General features: G+C 37.5%; 1 protein-coding gene across 2 annotated transcripts in view; it reads left to right on the top strand.

Moving 5' to 3' along the window:
- Nucleotides 1–20014, top strand: part of ATP2A2 (ATPase sarcoplasmic/endoplasmic reticulum Ca2+ transporting 2) — a 45149-nt gene that overhangs the window by 19162 nt on the left and 5973 nt on the right. For both annotated transcript variants that reach the window (XR_005825066.1, XM_040576913.1), the window contains exons 6-19: nucleotides 4815–4895; nucleotides 6690–6775; nucleotides 7679–8143; nucleotides 10785–10873; nucleotides 13397–13499; nucleotides 14036–14167; nucleotides 14254–14376; nucleotides 14553–14771; nucleotides 16070–16405; nucleotides 16642–16862; nucleotides 17537–17739; nucleotides 18169–18254; nucleotides 18704–18837; nucleotides 19869–19986. Coding sequence is in view for 1 of the 2 variants with exons in the window: in XM_040576913.1 (XP_040432847.1) it covers nucleotides 4815–4895; nucleotides 6690–6775; nucleotides 7679–8143; nucleotides 10785–10873; nucleotides 13397–13499; nucleotides 14036–14167; nucleotides 14254–14376; nucleotides 14553–14771; nucleotides 16070–16405; nucleotides 16642–16862; nucleotides 17537–17739; nucleotides 18169–18254; nucleotides 18704–18837; nucleotides 19869–19986 (2396 nt within the window). In the remaining variant the exon portion in view is untranslated. The remainder of the gene's footprint in view (nucleotides 1–4814; nucleotides 4896–6689; nucleotides 6776–7678; nucleotides 8144–10784; nucleotides 10874–13396; nucleotides 13500–14035; nucleotides 14168–14253; nucleotides 14377–14552; nucleotides 14772–16069; nucleotides 16406–16641; nucleotides 16863–17536; nucleotides 17740–18168; nucleotides 18255–18703; nucleotides 18838–19868; nucleotides 19987–20014) is intronic.

The raw sequence follows: 20014 nt of genomic DNA, 5'->3' as shown, positions 1-20014 counted from the left end.
TGCAGTAAGCTCCAAAGATAATTTCTGCCTGTCCAGAATGGAGAACAGCATGTGGTAGAGAGGGCTGTTTTGTGAATGCTCTCTAATCTGTAGCATGTGTCATCAATGCAAAAAATTGACTCAGAATGTATTGTTTTGCTGTCTTGGCAGTAAAAGCAAATGCTGTTTTACTAGTATGGTTAAAACTGAAGGGACCACTATTTTAGTCTACACCTTCTTGAAAAGAAATCCATCTTAACTGTCTTTGGGTGTAAATTCAGGTTTACAGTGTATTTCACAGTCACTCCTCATTTTGATAACTTGACGCTTCTGACCTTGTATGAAAGAGTAGGTGGACTTAAACTTCTTATTTTGAAGACTTCCTGATTTTCATAGCGTTTTTATTACGCCCTATAAAGGAGATGTTAAATTTTTAACCTGTTGTTACAGGAATAATTTGTGGTCAAACACAATAGGAAGACTGGGTTGTACGTGAGAGGAAGACTAGTATGTGAGGAGGGAAGATGAGCTAAGCTGAGTTTGTTAAAGAAGTTTAGTATCAAAATCGTGCTGCAACAAATAAACTTCCAGATAGAAGCAGTTCATTATGCTCAGATGTGAGTTGCAATTGTTACTGTCTGTCCAGCAGAAAATACTCAGCTCTATCTAAGGTCCCATATTGTGTTACTTAAGCCTGCTCATTTCAGTTCTTAAAACTTGTGGTGGTATCTGTACTTTGGGGATTCTTTTGATTGCTTGTTTCAATTACCTCAGTTTCATTGGCAGTTAATTAGTAAATACTCCCCACTGGTATGTATTATAAATTAGAAGATAAACTCTATTTTTGGGCAAGAGTGGACTTGGAAATAGCAGATTCTTTAAGAGGCTAAAGATCTCATTAGGAAAAGTGGCCTAAATAACTGTACCCATAATAGTATGTAATGTTGGAACAGATAAAGAAAACGGTTCTTAACCCTTAATGTTCTGGCAAAAAAATAATACTCCTCTTTTCTTTTGATGGCTTTAAGCAAGTGGCTTTAGGTTTTTATTTTTCCTCTAACTTCATGATTTATAGAACATGTCTCGTCACTTTGTAGCTTCCTGGGCTGTTGGAACCATAGGCTTCAGGGTGCTAAGTGCATTTCTGCTGTAGGAGTCTCCCAGTAACTGTGTTCTGACAGTTCTGAAAACAAATGTTTAGTATTACTGCTATCTTGGAAACTGGTAAAGGGATATCAGTTCTCAAATTAAGCATTTCAATAATGAATTGATCATTCCAGGACATGGTCACAGCGAGACATTAGATTGGGACTTAATGTGTTCTACACTTGAAGTCAGTTTGAGGACTTGAATCATTCAGGGTTACTTCCCAAGTCCAACTGGGCAGCCTGTGTGCTGGATTGTCCTTAAGGCTGTTGTTCACGAGGAAGCCCTCTTTAGGGAACTGCAGTCACATCCGCAAATGGCACCTGTTTTACTTGAAGTGTGCTCCTTTGCCAAGTAGAGTTATGCCAGGCTTCAGATTGAACACATGTAAATGATTGCACACACATGGAGTGGAAATTGACCCATAATGCTACCATGGCACTGGGAGGAGTCAGATAAGAAGTGGGGAGCTTTGAACTCCAGAAGAAAGGCTAGGGGGCTAGGTGTAATCAAGATAACATTGCTAGGTAGCTGTAAGTAGCTGTAAAACTCAGTATTTGCAGGTATTAAATTGTCCATATTTTCAGTGAGGCAATATGTCTTGTTTAAAATACTTTTAACTTGTATTGCAACTAAATGTGAGTCCAGTTTCTGTCAAGGAGTAGAAACTGTAAATCATCTGCTACAGTATAGATTTGCATGCCGTTAAATAAGTGGCTTTTTTTGACCCCTTTACATGGACTAGACTTTTTTAAGATTCCTTTGTGGGATAAAGCTCAGTATTATAATGCCAAAATACTATTTGGTGCGTGAACAAAAGGATTGTGAGGAAGGCTGTAATGATTTGAACCAAGCTCTGCTCTAACTGTTCCAAGAAGCAGTCACTTTTATAGTTACAGAGGCTGTTTTCTTGGTTGTTAAGTATTTGTCTAAACTATGCTTTAAGAATACGTATCTAAATGACTTCAAAACCAGCTTATTTGATTTTTCTGGAGCTGCCGTAGAAATCAAGTGACTACTTGGCATTAATTTTTTAAAAATAATAGATGAAAATACTTCTGTAACTGACTTGTGCTTTTAGGCTTAAAGCTATGAGGTTATCTGAAGTTAGACTGTAGCAGCTCTGTGTTAAGCAACACAAATACTTATTCTCCTAATTTCTTGTTGTTTTCCAAGTTATGGCTTTGGGTAATACTAGTAGTTGTTCTCTGGTCTAAAATAGATTAATAAAAAGCAACAAAAGCAACATGAGATTGATTTGTGTTAAAGTATATGGAAAAAAGCCTTCTACTTGTAGATGAGATCTGTGCTAGACTGCTCACCAAAGAATTTCCTGTCTATCATAGGATAAATTCCTATCTATAGTAAGTTTCACTTATGCTCATGAAAGTGTATTTGAGACCATAAATGACTTAGTGTCGTAGCTGTTTTGCAGAGAGCTGCTCAAAATAGTTCTGTAATAGATCCTGATATAAAGTTGTTTGTTTTTTTTACATATTGGAAATACTTCGAATGTTTTACTCCAGCCTTCTCAAACGGAGGTGGTGAGGGAATATAATGCATCTTACCTTAAATTGTTGAGATAAACTTACAAGCAGCAGTATTGTAACATTAAATGCTTCAGTTCTGATGATCGAGGCAATAATAATCGTGAGTAGCTCTTGTGGCAACGTTGATGCTTGAATATCAATCTACAAGAGCAGGAGTCTCTCCTGGCACGTCAGATTTTTGTGAATATTGTGTTTGAGTTTGAACAATTTAGAGCTATTTGGAAGTAGTGGACTGGGAGATGACTCTTGCACACTTCTATCCAGTTACTTCAAGATACTTGTTTGCAGCTGCTTTTTGTATTAAGAAGTAATGAAGACTTCAGCATAGTCTTGGCAAATGCGGTAGTGTATTGGAGTGAGCCGTAGCTCTCCAGCTGCCATAAGAACTGCAAAAATGTGTACGTGGATTGACAGGCATTATGCCCCCATCGCACTGAGGCATTAGCCTGTTGTTCAGTGATATCTGAAAACCAGCTGCAATTACATGTCTGCATATGAACTTCCCCACGATGTCAGGAGAGCATATTGAATACTTCTGCCATTTTTGGCTGAGGTCACTGTTTGTCTAATGCTATTTTCCCTTGCTGCTCAAGGGCATGGTGGCTTAAATTAGTTTTCACGTACTATAAAGATACGAAAAGACAATTTGTGGCTATTTATGGGATCCCTTCATATACACATGCTTATAAAAAGATGTGCAACTCCTCAAGCTAAACTGCTCAATCTCTGCTGGTTTTAATGGTGGTTGGGGCTTTTTTGATGTTATAAAAGGTCACGTGGTGCAAATTTACTCAATGTTCAAAGTAGCACTTAATTCTCTTCAGCATTTTGTTCCTTAGCTTTCCTGTCTGAATGATTGTATGTTTTAAGGCTGTAACACCATTGCTGACTTTCTCATGGCGTTATTTGTTAACGTGCATCATTGCTGTTAGTTGCATAAGCAGTTCCTGCAGGAATTGCAGCTTGTTTTAATTTTACTGCTGGGACGCAGTCCATTTACTGAGAAAATCATCTCTTATTAGCTAGTTATTGAAGCATTCTCCCTTGTCCCTATGCATTCTTTTATAATAAAAATGAATTTAACACTTGAATAAGTGCATTGCTAAGTCACGTTAGGAATAAATGTGATTATATGCATTTGTTAGAAATGCTGATGTGTAAATGTAGACCCCCCTCAAACATCGGTCAGAAATGTGACAACACACCTTTTTAGCAAGTTAAGTTGCTTGCATGCAACCATTTATTTGAAGTAGTCACAAAATAGCGAGGCTTAGTTCTTTTACTTTCCTTAAAAAAATAGGAAATAGTCTAGATAGGAGAAAGTAGCTCTGGCAGCTGACTTCATCACTCTGTCATCTTTAGGAGTGTGCTGTTAACTTTTCTACCACCTGCTGCCTTGGTATCTCAAACACTTAATAGAGGAGGTGGTTTATTATTATTATTTTCATCCAGTGTTGTGCTCTACAAAATAGAAATGTATGACAAACACAGCATAGAGTTCTGCCAAAATTTTATGGGGATTTGGACTGTGGTATATTTCATACAGTAGCATTACTGAGAAGTAAAGCTAGTTTATGATCTGAATTTAGCTTTCAATTCTAAAATATCTGGCAGTATTCAAAGGGTAACATTAAAAGAGCAGATCTGCATAAGCAGTTTCTAAATAAATAAACATGGATAATGTTCTGATCTTTGGAGAACAGAAAACTGACTTTGGGCATAAAGAAAACAACCAGAAAACTGGCCAGGACGGCCTTTCTGAAAAGGGAACTTGATTCAACTTATAAATAACCAAAATTTGTAGCTATGTATTTTGAAATTGGTATCTTTCTCCTGAGAATGTTCTCCGTTTGCTGTAATTAGTCATGTGATTAAAAAAACAAAATAGTGATTTGCAAAATGTTTCTTTGAGGTTAGGTAGGGGTAGAGATCTTGAAGACAAATATACAATTTTCAAAGTGTATATTGGATACGCATAAAATTAGAGTATTGCAAACCACAAAATCTGTAAGAAGCTGTTAATAATCTTAATAACCTAAACAGTGGAAAATTCATTTTCCTGGCTGATAAAGCTAATAGTAGTTTGGTTAGAAATCTCACCAAAAAAAAAATAACTTTGTCTTATTCATTTCTTTGTAGTTGGAGACAAGGTTCCTGCTGATATAAGAATTACATCTATCAAATCTACAACTCTAAGGGTAGACCAGTCAATTCTCACAGGTACGAGTTCTGTGACTTTGGGATAATTATGTGTACATTTGGAAGTGACTTTTTACTGTTCTAGAATAATATAAACTATTTCACTATGGACAATCCAGAAGCTATAAAAGTGCAATGTTGCACTTAAGTGCAATATATTTCTGATCTAGTTAAATCTTAGCGGTTGAATGCGTTAACTTTGTCGTTTGTGTTCACATTCGTGGGATGAATATTCTTCTGAGACTTATAATACCTTTTTGGTATTTTTTTAGTCAAGAAGCACAGGAATCTTGTGGGAAACAATTTCTTTCCTAGTTTATGCATTCTTCTAGGTCTGAACATCCTGTCACTGCTTGAATATGAAAGTATGGAAATCTTACTAAATGTCTTCTGTAACACCCATTTTCTCTCACAAGAGCTTCTAAAATACAGGCAGCTGTTAAATTGCTGTTACTAAAGCCTTATTTGCTGAAATTCTGTCCATGCACATTCATGTGTTTTCCGATACTAGCTCTCAAGCGCAGGAGCTAAATTTAGAGCACTTTCAGATTAGTTGAAAACAAAACAAAGTAACAGTACTTCTGAAGCTTCTGAATATAGGAAAGAAGCTAGGAATCAACCAAGCATGTTATAAGAGTTTTCTCAGATGGAACATGAAGATCTATCTGCCTGTTTTGGTAGCATAAATAACAAATGTCAACTAGCTCTGAATTTTGAAACATAAATTTTTGATGAATAATTTACTTTTTGATCCTTAAATTCGTCTTGAAAAACAGGCTGCAAATTTTCTTTGTACATATCCTGAATAGCACAAGACTGGTCAAGCTTACTTATGTTTAGCATAAGAAAATGTAAGCACTCAATGTTTGTAAAGCTATCAGAACTGGAAGAAGTAGAAGTAGTCAACTGGAATCTTGCATAAGGGAAATAGTGAATTCCCTACCATTATTTAAATAACTGAAAATATTTACTTTTTTTAAAGAAAACACTTTTTCAGACTCTTTTAATTTGATATTTGAGTCTTCTAATTAATAAAACAGGGCTAAAGTCTAAGATGCTCATCAAACCTTTTAAAAGCAGGAAGCTTTGGCTTTCTTAGGCTTACAAAAGGTAGTATGCTTTTAGCTTCAGTCACTGAGTTACCACTATTTGAAATCTGATGTAGTAATTTACATCTGTTCTTACTGAAAAGCAGCTTTGTATTCCTGTGTGATGTTTATGGAAATTGATACATTGAAGGTTTTTATGGAAGAGATTTCAGAAGGCTTCCAGCTGAAGGAGTTAACTGACAGATGGCTGCATAGTGTTAAAAAGAGAAAATCAAGGTTTGCCAATAAATGCATAACTGGTAACGTGTAATTATTTAAATGAGAATGTAACTCTTCCAATGCATAGAGAACATAAACGCTCATGAATGCATGAGAAGCACACAGTGACACTGAAGTAGAAAATTCTTGGTGAAATAATGATGAGAGGTTATCCTTGATGCAGTAGAGCTTGCTATGTTAAAGGAGGGAGTGGAGTGACTGCCTGTGTGACCACTTTAACATCTCTTTAAAGACGTGGTTTATGCTTCGTTGATTCTAACCCTATAAAATGTTTACTTAAATCCTACCTTATTTTCATTAAAAGCTAGCTGTTCAATTCTTTGGTCAGTTGAAATATTTCCTATTTCACTTAAGCGATTAAAATAATTTGAAGAAAGCAGTTTGACACACATTCTTTTTAGGACTGAAGATTATAACTTTTGATTCCCTACAGGACTCAAGATGATAGATGTATAATCTCTTCTTAAGGCTGTTATCTTCATTTTAGGTGAATCTGTGTCTGTTATTAAGCACACTGACCCTGTACCTGATCCTCGTGCTGTAAACCAAGACAAAAAGAACATGCTATTTTCTGTAAGTTGTTTTGAATGTTTTAAAACATACAAATTGATACAGATAAGCTGATAAACAAAAGTGAGGAGAACTTAAGGTCTGAATCTAAAGGCCATATGACTTTTGTCTTATTCTCTGTGCCATCTGTACGTAGTCTCCATGTGCATCAAACGGAATGAATTAAAAGTTAAAAGTAACTTTTAATGAAAGCTGTCCTGATGCTTGTTGAAACCAGTTTATATGAGGACACTTTTGTCCTATACGAGAAAGTCTTGAAGGCTGGAGTACATGCCCTTTTAAAGTACGCCTAAATGACTACTTTTTCTAAAGTAATTGTTCTCAAGACTGATAAGAAAGCGTACCTGAATTGTGGTATTGTGTTGTTAAAGCTGAGAACTAGCTTGATAAAACAGAAATACAGAGTTGATTTGAAATTTGTTTGAAGGAAGTGTTGAATGCCTTTCAGACACTGAAATAGTTCTTACTGTTGGTGAACTCCTTGTAGAAAACCTAACTTCTTGCTCAGGTTAAACATGTTCACACAATCCCACAGAACATGTCTATTACTCACAGTAAATAACATTATTAGGATTGGTTCTTGCCAGGCTAAAACAAAACAAACCCACTTAAGATTCCAGTAGAAATAGGTACTGCTTGCTTAGCAGCTGGGTTTGATTTTGGTGCTTATAGTAGACCAGTATGGGTTCGTATTGGGCCTAATTTGTAAATAGAAATTATTCTATATTCTCTTGCATATACTGGGGGAATGTCATTCTTCTTCTCTTCTCCATTTTCCATATCCTAAGTAAAACATGTTCTCTCTAGTCTGGCCTTGTATAAGTGTGTGTTTTATGTTTTCTTTATTAAAAGAAACTGTTTACAGTTTGAATGCAAGTTGTTTTCTCTTCCCTTTCTGTACATTAGGGTACTAACATTGCTGCTGGTAAAGCTATGGGAGTGGTTATTGCAACAGGAGTAAACACTGAAATTGGCAAAATTCGTGATGAGATGGTGGCTACTGAACAAGAGAGAACCCCTCTCCAACAGAAGCTGGATGAGTTTGGAGAGCAGCTGTCTAAAGTCATCTCACTTATCTGCATCGCTGTTTGGATAATAAACATTGGTCACTTTAATGATCCTGTTCACGGTGGCTCCTGGATTCGAGGTGCTATCTATTACTTTAAAATTGCCGTTGCTCTTGCTGTTGCTGCTATTCCCGAGGGTCTGCCTGCTGTCATTACCACCTGCTTGGCTCTTGGAACCCGCAGAATGGCCAAGAAGAATGCTATTGTTAGAAGTCTTCCCTCCGTAGAAACCTTGGGGTGCACCTCAGTTATTTGTTCTGACAAGACTGGTACCCTGACCACGAATCAGATGTCAGTCTGCAGGGTATGTTGAATTGGCTTGCTCTGTTTTTCTTTCTCTCCTCAGCCATTCAGTTTGAATTCTTTTGATCAGGAGTTTTTTGGTTCTCATATCATGAAGATCTTGCTTTATTTTCCTAAGATAAACTTCTACTTTTAATTCAGTTTTCCAGCGTGTAGTGCTTAAAGGCTTTTATCTCTTCCCTTATTTAGTCATGGCCAAAAATAGCTGTACCCGCATTTGATGAAAGGAAAGGTTTTTTGCAAGCAGATTCCTATTGGCTGTCTGTAAGCACGTCAGACTACCGGCAATTAGTTGGTATGATTTGTCCAGTTTCAGAAAGTGGTAGGATATGTAGAAGTGTAAAAACATTCACTTCGACGTAGGAAGATGACAATGGTGGAGAAGCTTAGCAGTGAGAAAAAGGCAGAAGGTTTACTAGCAGTAGCTTGGATGGTCTGAGTTATCTTTTCTACTGTTTCCACCTTTATTTGGTTCTTTGCTAGCTGCTGTTGCTCTGATGTAGATCCCTATATTGGTTTCAATATGTATGAGTAATCCGACAACTTGAGGAGCTGTTGACCCTGTCACCTGCATTGCCAGGGTCCTCTTCAATGTATGGTGCGCTTTTATGTAAGCGTAAGTGATGTGTGCGCCTCCCTTTCTGCTAGTATTCTTTCTTGTGATGATTAATCGGAGATTTTTATAGATAGTCACCTGATACAACACATGTTGTGTTGCCAGTTTTCCATGCTTCCCATGTACTTGATATTCTGAGCAGGAATTTTATGGAGAAAACACTAAGTTCTTTTCATAATTGTAGATGTTCAGCAGCATAGCAAATCTATGACATCAAATGTTTGTTCAGAGTCATTACATCGGGTTAGAATTCCAAATGTGTAAATGTTGAGCACTACAGACGGGTATTTTTGGCAAAAGTTTATAAGTCTTAACCACTTTATTCTCATGTGATTGATTTTTCTTTTTAATTGGTGGTTGACTTATTTTACATGCTTAAGTATTGTAGTATTTATACCTAAGAGACACAAAGCAGCTGCTCATCAGTATTCCAGAGGAGGTTACTTGCAGTAGAGTTGCATAACTGCCCTAGTCTTTGCAGAGATTTTTCATCACCAAATGCAAGCTGCCAGAAATGAAGATGCCAAAAGCAGAAGGCTTCATGGTTAACTCATTTAAGAACCTTCAGATGTGTTTACGTAAAAACTCAAATGCTCTACTCCTTATATTCAGAGGGCTAAATATTCTACATCTCTAGCAGTACAACTTACTGTGTCAGGCAGCTACAGAAAAACTTTAATTGCTTGATTTTGCAAAGCACAGCAAAATCCTAACATCTGTAAACTGTGTATTCAGTTTCACTTGAAGCAGAGAGATGACCTAGCTTTTAAAGTAGTATTTTCACAATAGTAATTCCCTTTGCAGTTACAGTTTTCATAGTGTTAAGTAGTAACTCCTGAGTGTCCAAAGCAATGTTTCTTTAGGGGAAGATTTGAAGTCTTTGTTTTAATGTCCTCCTGTCCTGTTATCTCCCACAAGAACACATTTACTCTGTTTTGTGGCCTGTTAATTTATCTGCTTGTTTAGCTTTTTGGCTTTTAAAATTACTTTGAAGATTACAGGGACTCCAGACATTGCAGATCTAAATACTAGGCTGTATTTTGTGAATGCTTGCCTGAAACATAAGGCAGCACAGTGAGGGGAAACGAAGATATTAAGATGAGGTATAGCAAAATGGCTCATAGTAACCAACTAGTAAGAAGTAGTATTAAAATACACTATCAATCAGTGAGGAAACTTTGTCCTCTACTACCAGCTAGTCCTGGTAGAGTATGACAACTTCAGGTGCCATGTTTTTATCTCCATTTTCACTGATTTGAATCTGCTTGCAGCTCTCCCAAAATGGAAACGGAAACAAAGGAAAGATGAACGGATGCATGTGTCTTAGAGCACAAATGCATCCTTCAAATTAGTGTATTCATTTGAAAATAACTTCAGTCTGTGCTCTATGGACACTTGAGCTGTCTAAATGGTTCTAATCAACCAGTGTAGACTGATTGTAGATTAAGTCATTGCAAAAGACTTAAAGAAACGGTAGGAAATGCTTTAACTGGTGTTAAGGGAAGCTTGTAGTCTGCCTCTTGCCTTAAACCTTGCCTGGTACATACAAAAGCTTCTTTTATTTGTAGATTCTTTGTATTTTTGCTTTGGTAAGAATTGTCAGTGTACAAGCTGTCTTGTGCTGCTTTTGATTGGAACTGCTACTTCAAACATACACAGGAGAATTAATTTATGAGTCTGAAGCCAAGGAAGAACTTAGGCACGGTCAGGATTGTGAACTAGTCTAGTCCTAATAGCTGAAGTTAAGTGTGCGCTCTATAGGAATTTTTTCAGCTCTTCGATCTACTTGTGCCACAATTCGGTTTTCAAATAAGATCTGCTGAACTGAAGTGCTGTGTTCTGTACTTCATGCTTCAGTACAAGGAGCTGTTCAAACACGTATGGGAGTGAAGTTCAAAGTATTGTCTGGTTTTGTCTAGTTTGTTTACTGAACATGGACTTGCTTCTTGTACCTGCATACTTAAGGTTTAAATCTCATGCATTAATTATTTTTCAAAGGCAGTAACACTTCTAATTCTAATTTCAGATGTTTGTCCTGGACAGAGTCGATGGAGATAACTGTTCTCTGAATGAATTTACTGTAACTGGTTCAACATATGCTCCCATGGGAGAAGTGTAAGTGTTAAACATTTCTGTTTCCTCACTGACTGTTACTTTAGACTAGCAAAGTGATGTGTATAATACTCAATATTAATAAATGAAACTCAACCAGAGTGCAAACTGCCTCAGAGAAGCTAGGAGATTTTTCTTAAAGTATCTTATGAATGCGCTGAAGTTTTCTTAAATTTACTGTAAATTCTTCTGTCCTGCCCTCAGCAGTTTGTGGGGCTTGATGCTTCTGTACTCGGATAGGTCTATGTGTTTGTCTCAGCCTGTGGCATTTGAGCTGGTATTAAACCCACTCACTTTGAAAAGGCACAATCCATTTATGTTTTACTTTTATCAGTTTCAAGTCAAGTCTCTACTAGTGGAATAGATGGTTCATCCTGACAGCTTCTAGAATCTTAGGGTTCTGATTCTAGAGGGAGAGCCTCTTTCTATTAGGTTGTTCCTGCTCCTTGTCTTTGGCCAGTCTTTCACATATTTTTATCACTTCAGTTTTACGGAATTAGAATTCTGCTATGTGTAAAGTAGAACTAGATTCAATTATTTTAAACATCTCGACCTTATGGAGTTTTACATACAGGCCTGTGACTTCATGCAGTCTTCACCAATCTCAGTAGCAATTATCCCTGTATCAAAATTAATGTTCTCAGCAGCTGGAAATCTTAATTCCCCAAGTCTCTTTTTGTTTCAAAGCTAATTGCTGTCAAAAGCTTATGCTTCTGTTTCAGCAGACAGAATTAGACAAGGTGACACTCTAGATCCTGAAAAGCATCTAGCTGTTATGCTTTTGCTGCTCTCTCAAGAACTACAGATAAAAGAAATAATTAAATTCAGTGAGGTGACAAATGTGACTATAAGAGGAGTCACCAATGTATATTAATGTATGTTTTTACTTGCTGAAACTGGGGAAATATGAACAAGTGTGTGAGAAGCACTGTGTTCATGTACATAGCATTTTGTAGTGACTGATAAACTTTCCTAGTGACTGATTTCTGTTAGGAGACTGTGTCCTGAGGCCTGACAAAACACTCTAAACTATTTGACAGTGTGCATGCTAGTTTGCAAAACGAGAGCACAAAAGTAAGTGATTGTTAAGGACTGCAGCAAAAGCTAGTGGACTGCATTTCTTCACTTTTAGCTAATCAAAAAACCTGAAGCTTAAGAAAAATCTTCACCTAGAACTGACCCCAGCAACTTTGACTCCATGTGTACTTGTGTTACTTCAGACATTGTGATTGCTGATAAGGAACAGGTGGGGGAAAGCTGGTATAACAAGTTAGGGATATTCAAATATGCTGGCTGTCTGCAAGTTCAGAACAGGTGAAAGCAGGATGTACCAGCTGTGATAGACGATGTGACAAACTGAGAGCTGCTGAGAACTTTAAAGAGTTAAAAGCTTAGAGCTGCTAAATTTTGCTTATGACTGTAGGATTATATGCAAAATGGAACTTTAAAGCATACTTATTTTTTAAGATGCATTTTGTTCATACGCTCTTATGCAACACTGGATTTTTTTTGCAGTACTACAAGAGACTGAACAAAAAGCTTACATAATCAGACGTCATAGGCTATGTTAAGCATTCTTATGGAGCAGTGATCCATTTCTTTCCATCAGATGTTTTTCTCCTTGAGGGCTTTAATAAGAGATGTTACATGAGAATTATGTCTTGTTGATTCTGGTAAAAATAACAGCATTGAGCACTTCTTTTATGGTTCCTTTGTTTACTCTAGAAGTGTGCTGATGCTTCACAAAATGAGTTCATTTATTACCCATTTCCAAATGTGAAAGCAAAGAAGTTCCTTTTATTTGTGATGCCTGAATGGTATATTACTTCAGGAAAATGTACCTTTGCTTTTCCTAAAGAGCTCAGATATTCATCATTAAGTATATATAACTACTAGAAAAGAGTATTTCTTTGCTAGTGGAATTTGTATTGTGAAATGACCTAGCTTTTTGTTGGTTTAGGAGATTCGCATACAGCACAGATCAATTTTTAAGAAATGACCAAGACAAAACCTACTGCCTGTCCAGTTCATGCATAGCAGTAAATCTGCAGAATGTGCAGTGAGACTAAGGAAGTTAAGCTCCTAATGTATCCGGCAATATCCCTTTCCTTGGAACTCCCCTACAAGTTGTACATGCTGTAATACTGATTTCATATTCTTCTTTCACTGAACTCTTTACTTCTGTACTGTGTTGCTGTATGACAGTTGCTGGAGGAGATAATCTTTTGTAATTCAGGTAGTAATTTCATCAGTAATGTTGTTCTGTTCATTTCTGACTTACCTAAAATTCGGATTTCACCTTTATCAAATTTATATGATAGACGTGTATCACAATTTATTTTTATTGTGTCAACTAACCGCATATCTCTTTAAAGGTATTCGGATTCTCTGGTGAACTCTGTAGTTCCAAGTCCTTAATAAGCATTGTACTAAATGGCAATACAGTAGAGGGTTTAAAGAGGGGAAACGTGAAATGCTAATACTAAATAACTAACATAAATTTCCCCCTTTTCATCCTCTGGGAAGGCATAAAGATGACAAACTTATTAAATGTAGCCAGTACGATGGCCTTGTGGAACTTGCAACAATCTGTGCGCTCTGCAATGATTCCTCTTTGGACTACAATGAAGTAAGTACATATCCTGGAAATATCCTGGAACAGAGAGGAGTGTGAGAATGAGGATAAATGTTTGTTCTCATCTGTCTATGTAATACCTTTCAGTGGTAAATCCCCTTCTATTCAAGGAAGAGTATTTAGGTCTTCTTAAGTATTAATTCTGGGAATGACTTGTTTGTTGAACACTGAGGAAACTTAAGCCAGGCAGTAAGTGTAATCTGGAACTTAGAGATTCTTGCTGTGTAGAATGCACTGCCGCTTTCTTGCTTTGCCTTGCCTCCTTTAAGGTTGCTACATCTAAAAACAACTTGAATACTTGATAAAATACTGACATCATTCTCTGCTGGTATTGAGAGGAAAGGCTTGAAATTTTCTACAAGTTAGACTCCTCAAAGTTGCTTTTTAAAAATAGTTCTGCTTGTTTCATAAGCCATATTAAGACTTGTTAAGCATTTTATTCCATTGCGAAACTTGAACTTTGTCTCCAGTAGGTTCCAGTTGAGGGTTAAAGTAAACTCTTGTGTTTGTTTGCTTTGTGTTAACTAAAGGCTAAGGGAGTATATGAAAAAGTGGGTGAAGCTACAGAAACAGCACTTACCTGTCTGGTTGAAAAGATGAATGTATTTGACACAGACTTGAAAGGACTTTCTCGAATTGAACGTGCAAATGCTTGCAACTCGGTCAGTACTCCTTTATCTGGAATTCATTGGGGAGTGAGTTTTGTTATATATATTATCTAAACGTATTGTTACTGTCGTCTTAAAAGGTGATAAAACAACTTATGAAGAAAGAATTCACTCTGGAATTCTCAAGAGACAGAAAATCTATGTCTGTCTATTGTACACCAAATAAACCAAGCCGCACATCCATGAGTAAGATGTTTGTTAAGGTACGTGCCATGCCGGAGAAGTGCAGTTATGAAATGGCTGCAAAGACAGCATAACGTTAGAAATTATGGCCAAACTAACTGCAGCTTGGATGTGAAGAACTTTGGTAGTTTAAGCAAATGCTGTGTTGGAAAGGAATTTTTTTAACTAAGATTTTTTTCTTTTTTGCCTCTGCAAGGGTGCTCCTGAAGGTGTCATTGACAGATGTACACATGTCCGTGTTGGAAATGCTAAAGTAGCACTGACCACAGGAATTAAGCAGAAAATAATGTCTGTTATTAGAGAGTGGGGAACTGGTAGAGACACATTGCGTTGCTTGGCTCTGGCAACCCATGACAATCCACCTAGAAAAGAAGAAATGAATCTTGAGGACTCCTCAAACTTCATTAACTATGAGGTAATTTTAGTAAAATGTCCTTTTAACATTTCTTCCTCTCCCAAACTGGGAAATGGTGACTCCTTATGTTTGACCCTTTTCTTGAGGTAGTTAAAGCTGAGAATGTCTTACTGGGTGTTTTTGATGTCAGACACAATAATTAGCCACATCTGTGGAGGGAATTGTCAGTTTATAGAACAGATTATATGTAGCTCTGAAGAAATTCAAAGGATACAGTCTGGGAATGTTCTATGGTTTCTGGTAACTGTCCCCCCCTTTTTTCCCCAGTTAATTTTGGGTTTAAAAGAAAAATGTGTATTTGTTCTTGATGGCTGGTTATACGTGCTGTCACTTGGCTAAAAGCAGGAGAAATCAGCTAAAAAGCCACCTACAAGTTTTACTATTTTGCATATATGCATACAGTCCTGAAGGTCATAAGACTGTAAACTGTTTCAGAGACTGAAAAACCTTCCCAAAAGTGCATTGTGGTTTCGGCTTCAGTGATTTTCAGTTTGACGCTGCTCAACTGCGAAGACCTCTGGGGATTTTATGATGAAACCTAACTACCATTTTGTGCTCTGAGGATCGGGTTTACTTCCCCTCCTCTGCACTGTCATCTGCGAAAGCTGTCCATGATTATCATCTTAGCTACTCTGTAATTTTCCAATGAAATCTGTATCAAGGACTTGGGCTGGGGTGGAGTGTTGGGGGGTGTGACAGCAGTTGGTGAGTTTTGGCTTGTGCACTGTGCTGCTGGCTCTGATTGTGAAAAAGAAAGACTTGACTAAGTTGAATTTGCAAGGGTGACAATTAGATCACAGCTAATGAAATGAGCATATTTGAGGCAAGATTTGAAAATGTAGGATCCCATTTCAGTGTGTGCTTGTGCTCTCGGAATTAACTATATGTCCTCCCATGTGCCTCTCAAGCATGTGATACCATGTAGCGTTGTGATTCCGAAAGCACCAAATGCTGCCTCGCCTCCTCTTACTTGTCAATGTGCATATAGATGTGTGACATTTTGCTTCTCCCACTGTCTGAATTAAGTGTCAGACCTAAAGCGCTGTGAAAATTTAGCCTGGTGAAACAGGTAATCCTTCCAGAATGAAAACAACAAGTATATCATGCATAATATATTGGCTTTGGCTAAACATCAAGTTGACGTAGGCTTCAGTGTCCAATTGCCCAATATAGAATATTGGGAATGGGAGTAAACACAAAGGTCACTATGCTGAGATGTATGCAAGTAAAATGATTGTTTTGCAAGTGTCAGATATCTACAGGTTTTTGTGCTAAAACTCAGTGTTGTATTGTTTCAGACCAATTTGACCTTCGTTGGCTGCGTGGGTATGCTGGATCCCCCAAGAATTGAAGTGGCTTCATCTATAAAGCTGTGTAAACAAGCTGGTATTAGAGTTATTATGATTACTGGTGACAATAAAGGCACAGCAGTAGCTATTTGCCGACGCATTGGTATCTTTGTGGAAGATGAAGATGTGTCTACAAAAGCCTTTACTGGCCGTGAATTTGACGAGCTCTCACTTGCTGCCCAGAGAGATGCTTGCCACCATGCCCGTTGCTTTGCTCGTGTGGAGCCTTCCCACAAATCTAAAATTGTGGAGTTTCTTCAGTCTTTTGATGAGATTACAGCTATGGTGAGGAATTGAACTTTTTACTTGATTTGAAAGGCAGATACTGTGTTTAAATCTAAATTATGCCCTGTCAGACTGATGCATTGTTCAGGACTTGTGCTTTTTCCTGAACTCCATCTCGTAATAGTTCTGTGCTTAAGTGATTTGTGAAGATGTAAAATACCAGACACTATGCAAAATTCCTTTCTTGTCCTATATACAAGTGTCTGTTCTTTTTCAACTTTAAATTCTTGTTTTAGACTGGTGATGGTGTCAATGATGCCCCTGCATTGAAGAAAGCAGAAATTGGAATTGCTATGGGTTCTGGTACTGCAGTGGCTAAAACTGCTTCTGAAATGGTTTTAGCAGATGATAACTTCTCTACTATCGTAGCTGCTGTGGAAGAAGGACGTGCAATTTATAACAACATGAAGCAGTTCATCCGTTACTTGATCTCTTCCAATGTTGGAGAAGTTGTTTGGTAAGTTTCAGGTGTTTTCTTTGGGCTAGAGTAGCGATGATGGAGTCTTTTATTATTATTATTAATTTACTTCCAGTATTTCTCACTAAAACCAGAGAAACAGGTTCTCCAGGTAGTGGCTCATTGTGACTGTGTGGAATGAGGTCTGTATACTTCTAGGGTCAGTAGCATTTACTGGAGAATTTTAGCCTACCACGAAAGATAAGCGTTGCATTGCATATAATACTCTAGCTCGGTAGGTGGCTAAAATGCTTTACAGTTATTTCTGTGTTTGGAATACTTCTCTGTGGAACTTAATTTTAAAAATCTGGTATTTCAGATAACATAGCCACAGATACAACTTAAATGTTTCTGTAACTTAAACCTCAATTTACAGAAGAACGTGTTGTATGTGTCCTGGGGAGGAATTTTGCCCCAGTGCCACAGAATGTGAGTGTTGATCTCCTAACTGTTGCTTACATCGGAGCATACTTTCTCCCAGAGCTGAATATAATACAGCATTTGTCTTGCCCTATTTTTTGTAAACTTTAAAGCGTTAAAAGCTTTAATGCTGTTTGTGATACGAAATGGATAACTCCATGTGAGAGAACAGAAAGGATGCTTTAAGCTTAAGCATTAAAAAAATGTATTTGCGTTCACAAGAATAAGCTTATAATTGGTGGGTTTTCTTATAGTATCTTCTTGACTGCTGCCCTGGGTTTTCCTGAAGCTCTAATTCCTGTCCAACTGTTATGGGTAAACCTTGTGACGGATGGTCTCCCTGCTACTGCTCTGGGCTTTAATCCTCCTGATCTTGATATCATGAATAAGCCACCCCGCAACCCTAAAGAGCCACTGATCAGTGGATGGCTATTCTTCCGTTACCTAGCTATTGGATGTAAGTAGTAAGAGCTTTCTTATTTTTCTTAAGTAATTACAGCATGTAGATTTTTTGAGGCCCACTTTGAAAGCTATGTTTAATATTTGCTAAGTTCTGAAAACTAGCAGTAGATGATCTGTAGAATTGGTATTATCTTTTGAGATTCACTGTTTTGTGTATTTGCAAACAATGCCATGATAGAATGGTAAAGCAGTATTTTTTCGTTGCTAACAACAGAGGCAGAAAATCATAGTTGCCTAACATCAGTAAGACATCTACCACTTCACCAGAATCTTTTGATTGGATTCTAGATTTATCTTTTAGATAAATTAGTCTATTTTTTTTACAGTACTTGGAGGTCTCGAAGTAGAAGTTCAGGTGTGGCAAGTGAGATCTTCTCTTGCATAGAGTTTACAACACTGAAAAAAGTTCTTTGTTTTCCTTAAGGTTATGTTGGTGCTGCCACAGTGGGTGCTGCTGCTTGGTGGTTTATTGCTGCTGATGGTGGTCCAAGAGTTACCTTTTATCAGCTGGTACGTGCTCTATTTAATTTCCGGGGGGAAAGGGGCACATTCCTTTTATACTTTTTTTTCGTGAAATGACTGTAGAAAAACAGTAGCTTATTTTTAAAAAGTTTTATGTAACGAGATATTCTTTTGGACTTGTTAAAGTAAAACTTATTTTAAAGGCTAATCAATTTTGATCAAGCTCAAAGGTGGCATACCTGAGCTTCTAAACAATTTGGAGGACTGAGTGGTGTCTTGTAAGTAAAAGACTAACAGGAATCTTTCTAAAGCTGGCAAAAACTTTTTGGTTTTTTGGTGCTTGTAGTGTCATATTAGACACCTGTCTCTCCTGTAGTGTGGTGCTTGTAGGATTCATATTAGAAGTTTTTTCATAATACTACTTACTTCCTAATAGCTTATTTTACATTTTAAAAGTTAACAAGCTGTAAAAATGAGTTCACGTTGTTCTGTTGTAGAGCCATTTTCTGCAGTGCAAAGAGGACAACCCTGACTTCTCTGGTGTTGACTGTGTCGTGTTTGAGTCTCCGTATCCAATGACAATGGCTCTTTCTGTACTTGTCACCATAGAGATGTGCAATGCTCTCAACAGGTTTGTATCTCTGCATCAGAAAGCAAAGCTTTTGCGTAGCTTATCCAAAATCACACCTTCTATGCAGTTTGGTTCCGAGTGTGTGGACAGCTCAATGAATAATGAGTCATACTTCCTTTCCAAATCCTGGCAGTGCAAACAAAATGACTCTCTTGTAGATAGCATTTGAGATCCCTTATCATAAGGTGTATTTTTAATTCTGTCAGTTCATTCTGGTACTTTACTAAGCATAAGCAACTGATATATTTTCCGTTACTTTTAATCTGAGCTTAATTAATCAGATTATCCCTCCCATGTGATATCAAGGAGAACTAAAATAAGAATGTTGGAGATACGGAAAATAATTTTTCCTGCCTGAAGGGAGTGTGGGTTTAGCCAATTAATGTTGTTATAAATGGAAACCACTAAGTAGCACAATGTCAAGGGTATTTTCTTCAAATATCTTAGAGGTCACTTAATTTTAAAAACCAACTTTAAATGAAAGTGTACTGTGGTAGTCCTACATAGTAAGGTACTGCTCTACATTTGATGTTCTATATCTCAGACTCCCCTGCAGATTGAATCTGGAGAGTGGATTTAAAGAATAAGCATTAAGAAGGTGCAAGTACAGGGCCCCCTCTGTATTTCCAGTCTATAACTGAATTTTGGAGGAAATGGGAAGGGAGGAATAGGGCCCCAGCAGCTGACAGACAGGAGGATTCTGTCTCATGCTGTTGTACCCAGCATTCCCTCTTCACACCTGTGGAGATGGTGTCAGGGTCTTAGCAAAAAAAAAAAAGATTAGGTCAGGAATGGGCAGAATGCACAAAAGCTGTCAAAAACAAAGGTGAGACTGAACTGTGGCCACTCTGCGAAGCAGTCTTCCAGGGTGATTTAAAGTTGTAACCTACTTAAACCATGTTTTGGTGTCTTTTCCTTCATGACTAGGATAACAGGGGCTTGCCTTGCTGCTCTTTCCAGCTATTTTCTGATTTATTGAATTTCCTATTGGTGTCTTGTATGTACGCACATGTACCGTGTTTCTGTTGCAGTCTGTCAGAAAACCAGTCCTTAATGAGGATGCCCCCGTGGGAGAATATCTGGCTGGTGGGCGCTATTTGCTTGTCCATGTCACTCCACTTCCTTATCCTTTACGTGGAACCGCTGCCAGTAAGTGCTTTATATCCTCATCCCTGAG

Source organism: Cygnus olor, chromosome 17 (genome assembly GCF_009769625.2).
Source record: "Cygnus olor isolate bCygOlo1 chromosome 17, bCygOlo1.pri.v2, whole genome shotgun sequence".
In the NCBI taxonomy this organism is placed as follows: Eukaryota; Metazoa; Chordata; class Aves; order Anseriformes; family Anatidae; genus Cygnus; species Cygnus olor.
Note: the sequence above shows the minus strand (reverse complement) of the source record. Positions and strands in the feature narration are given on the sequence as shown.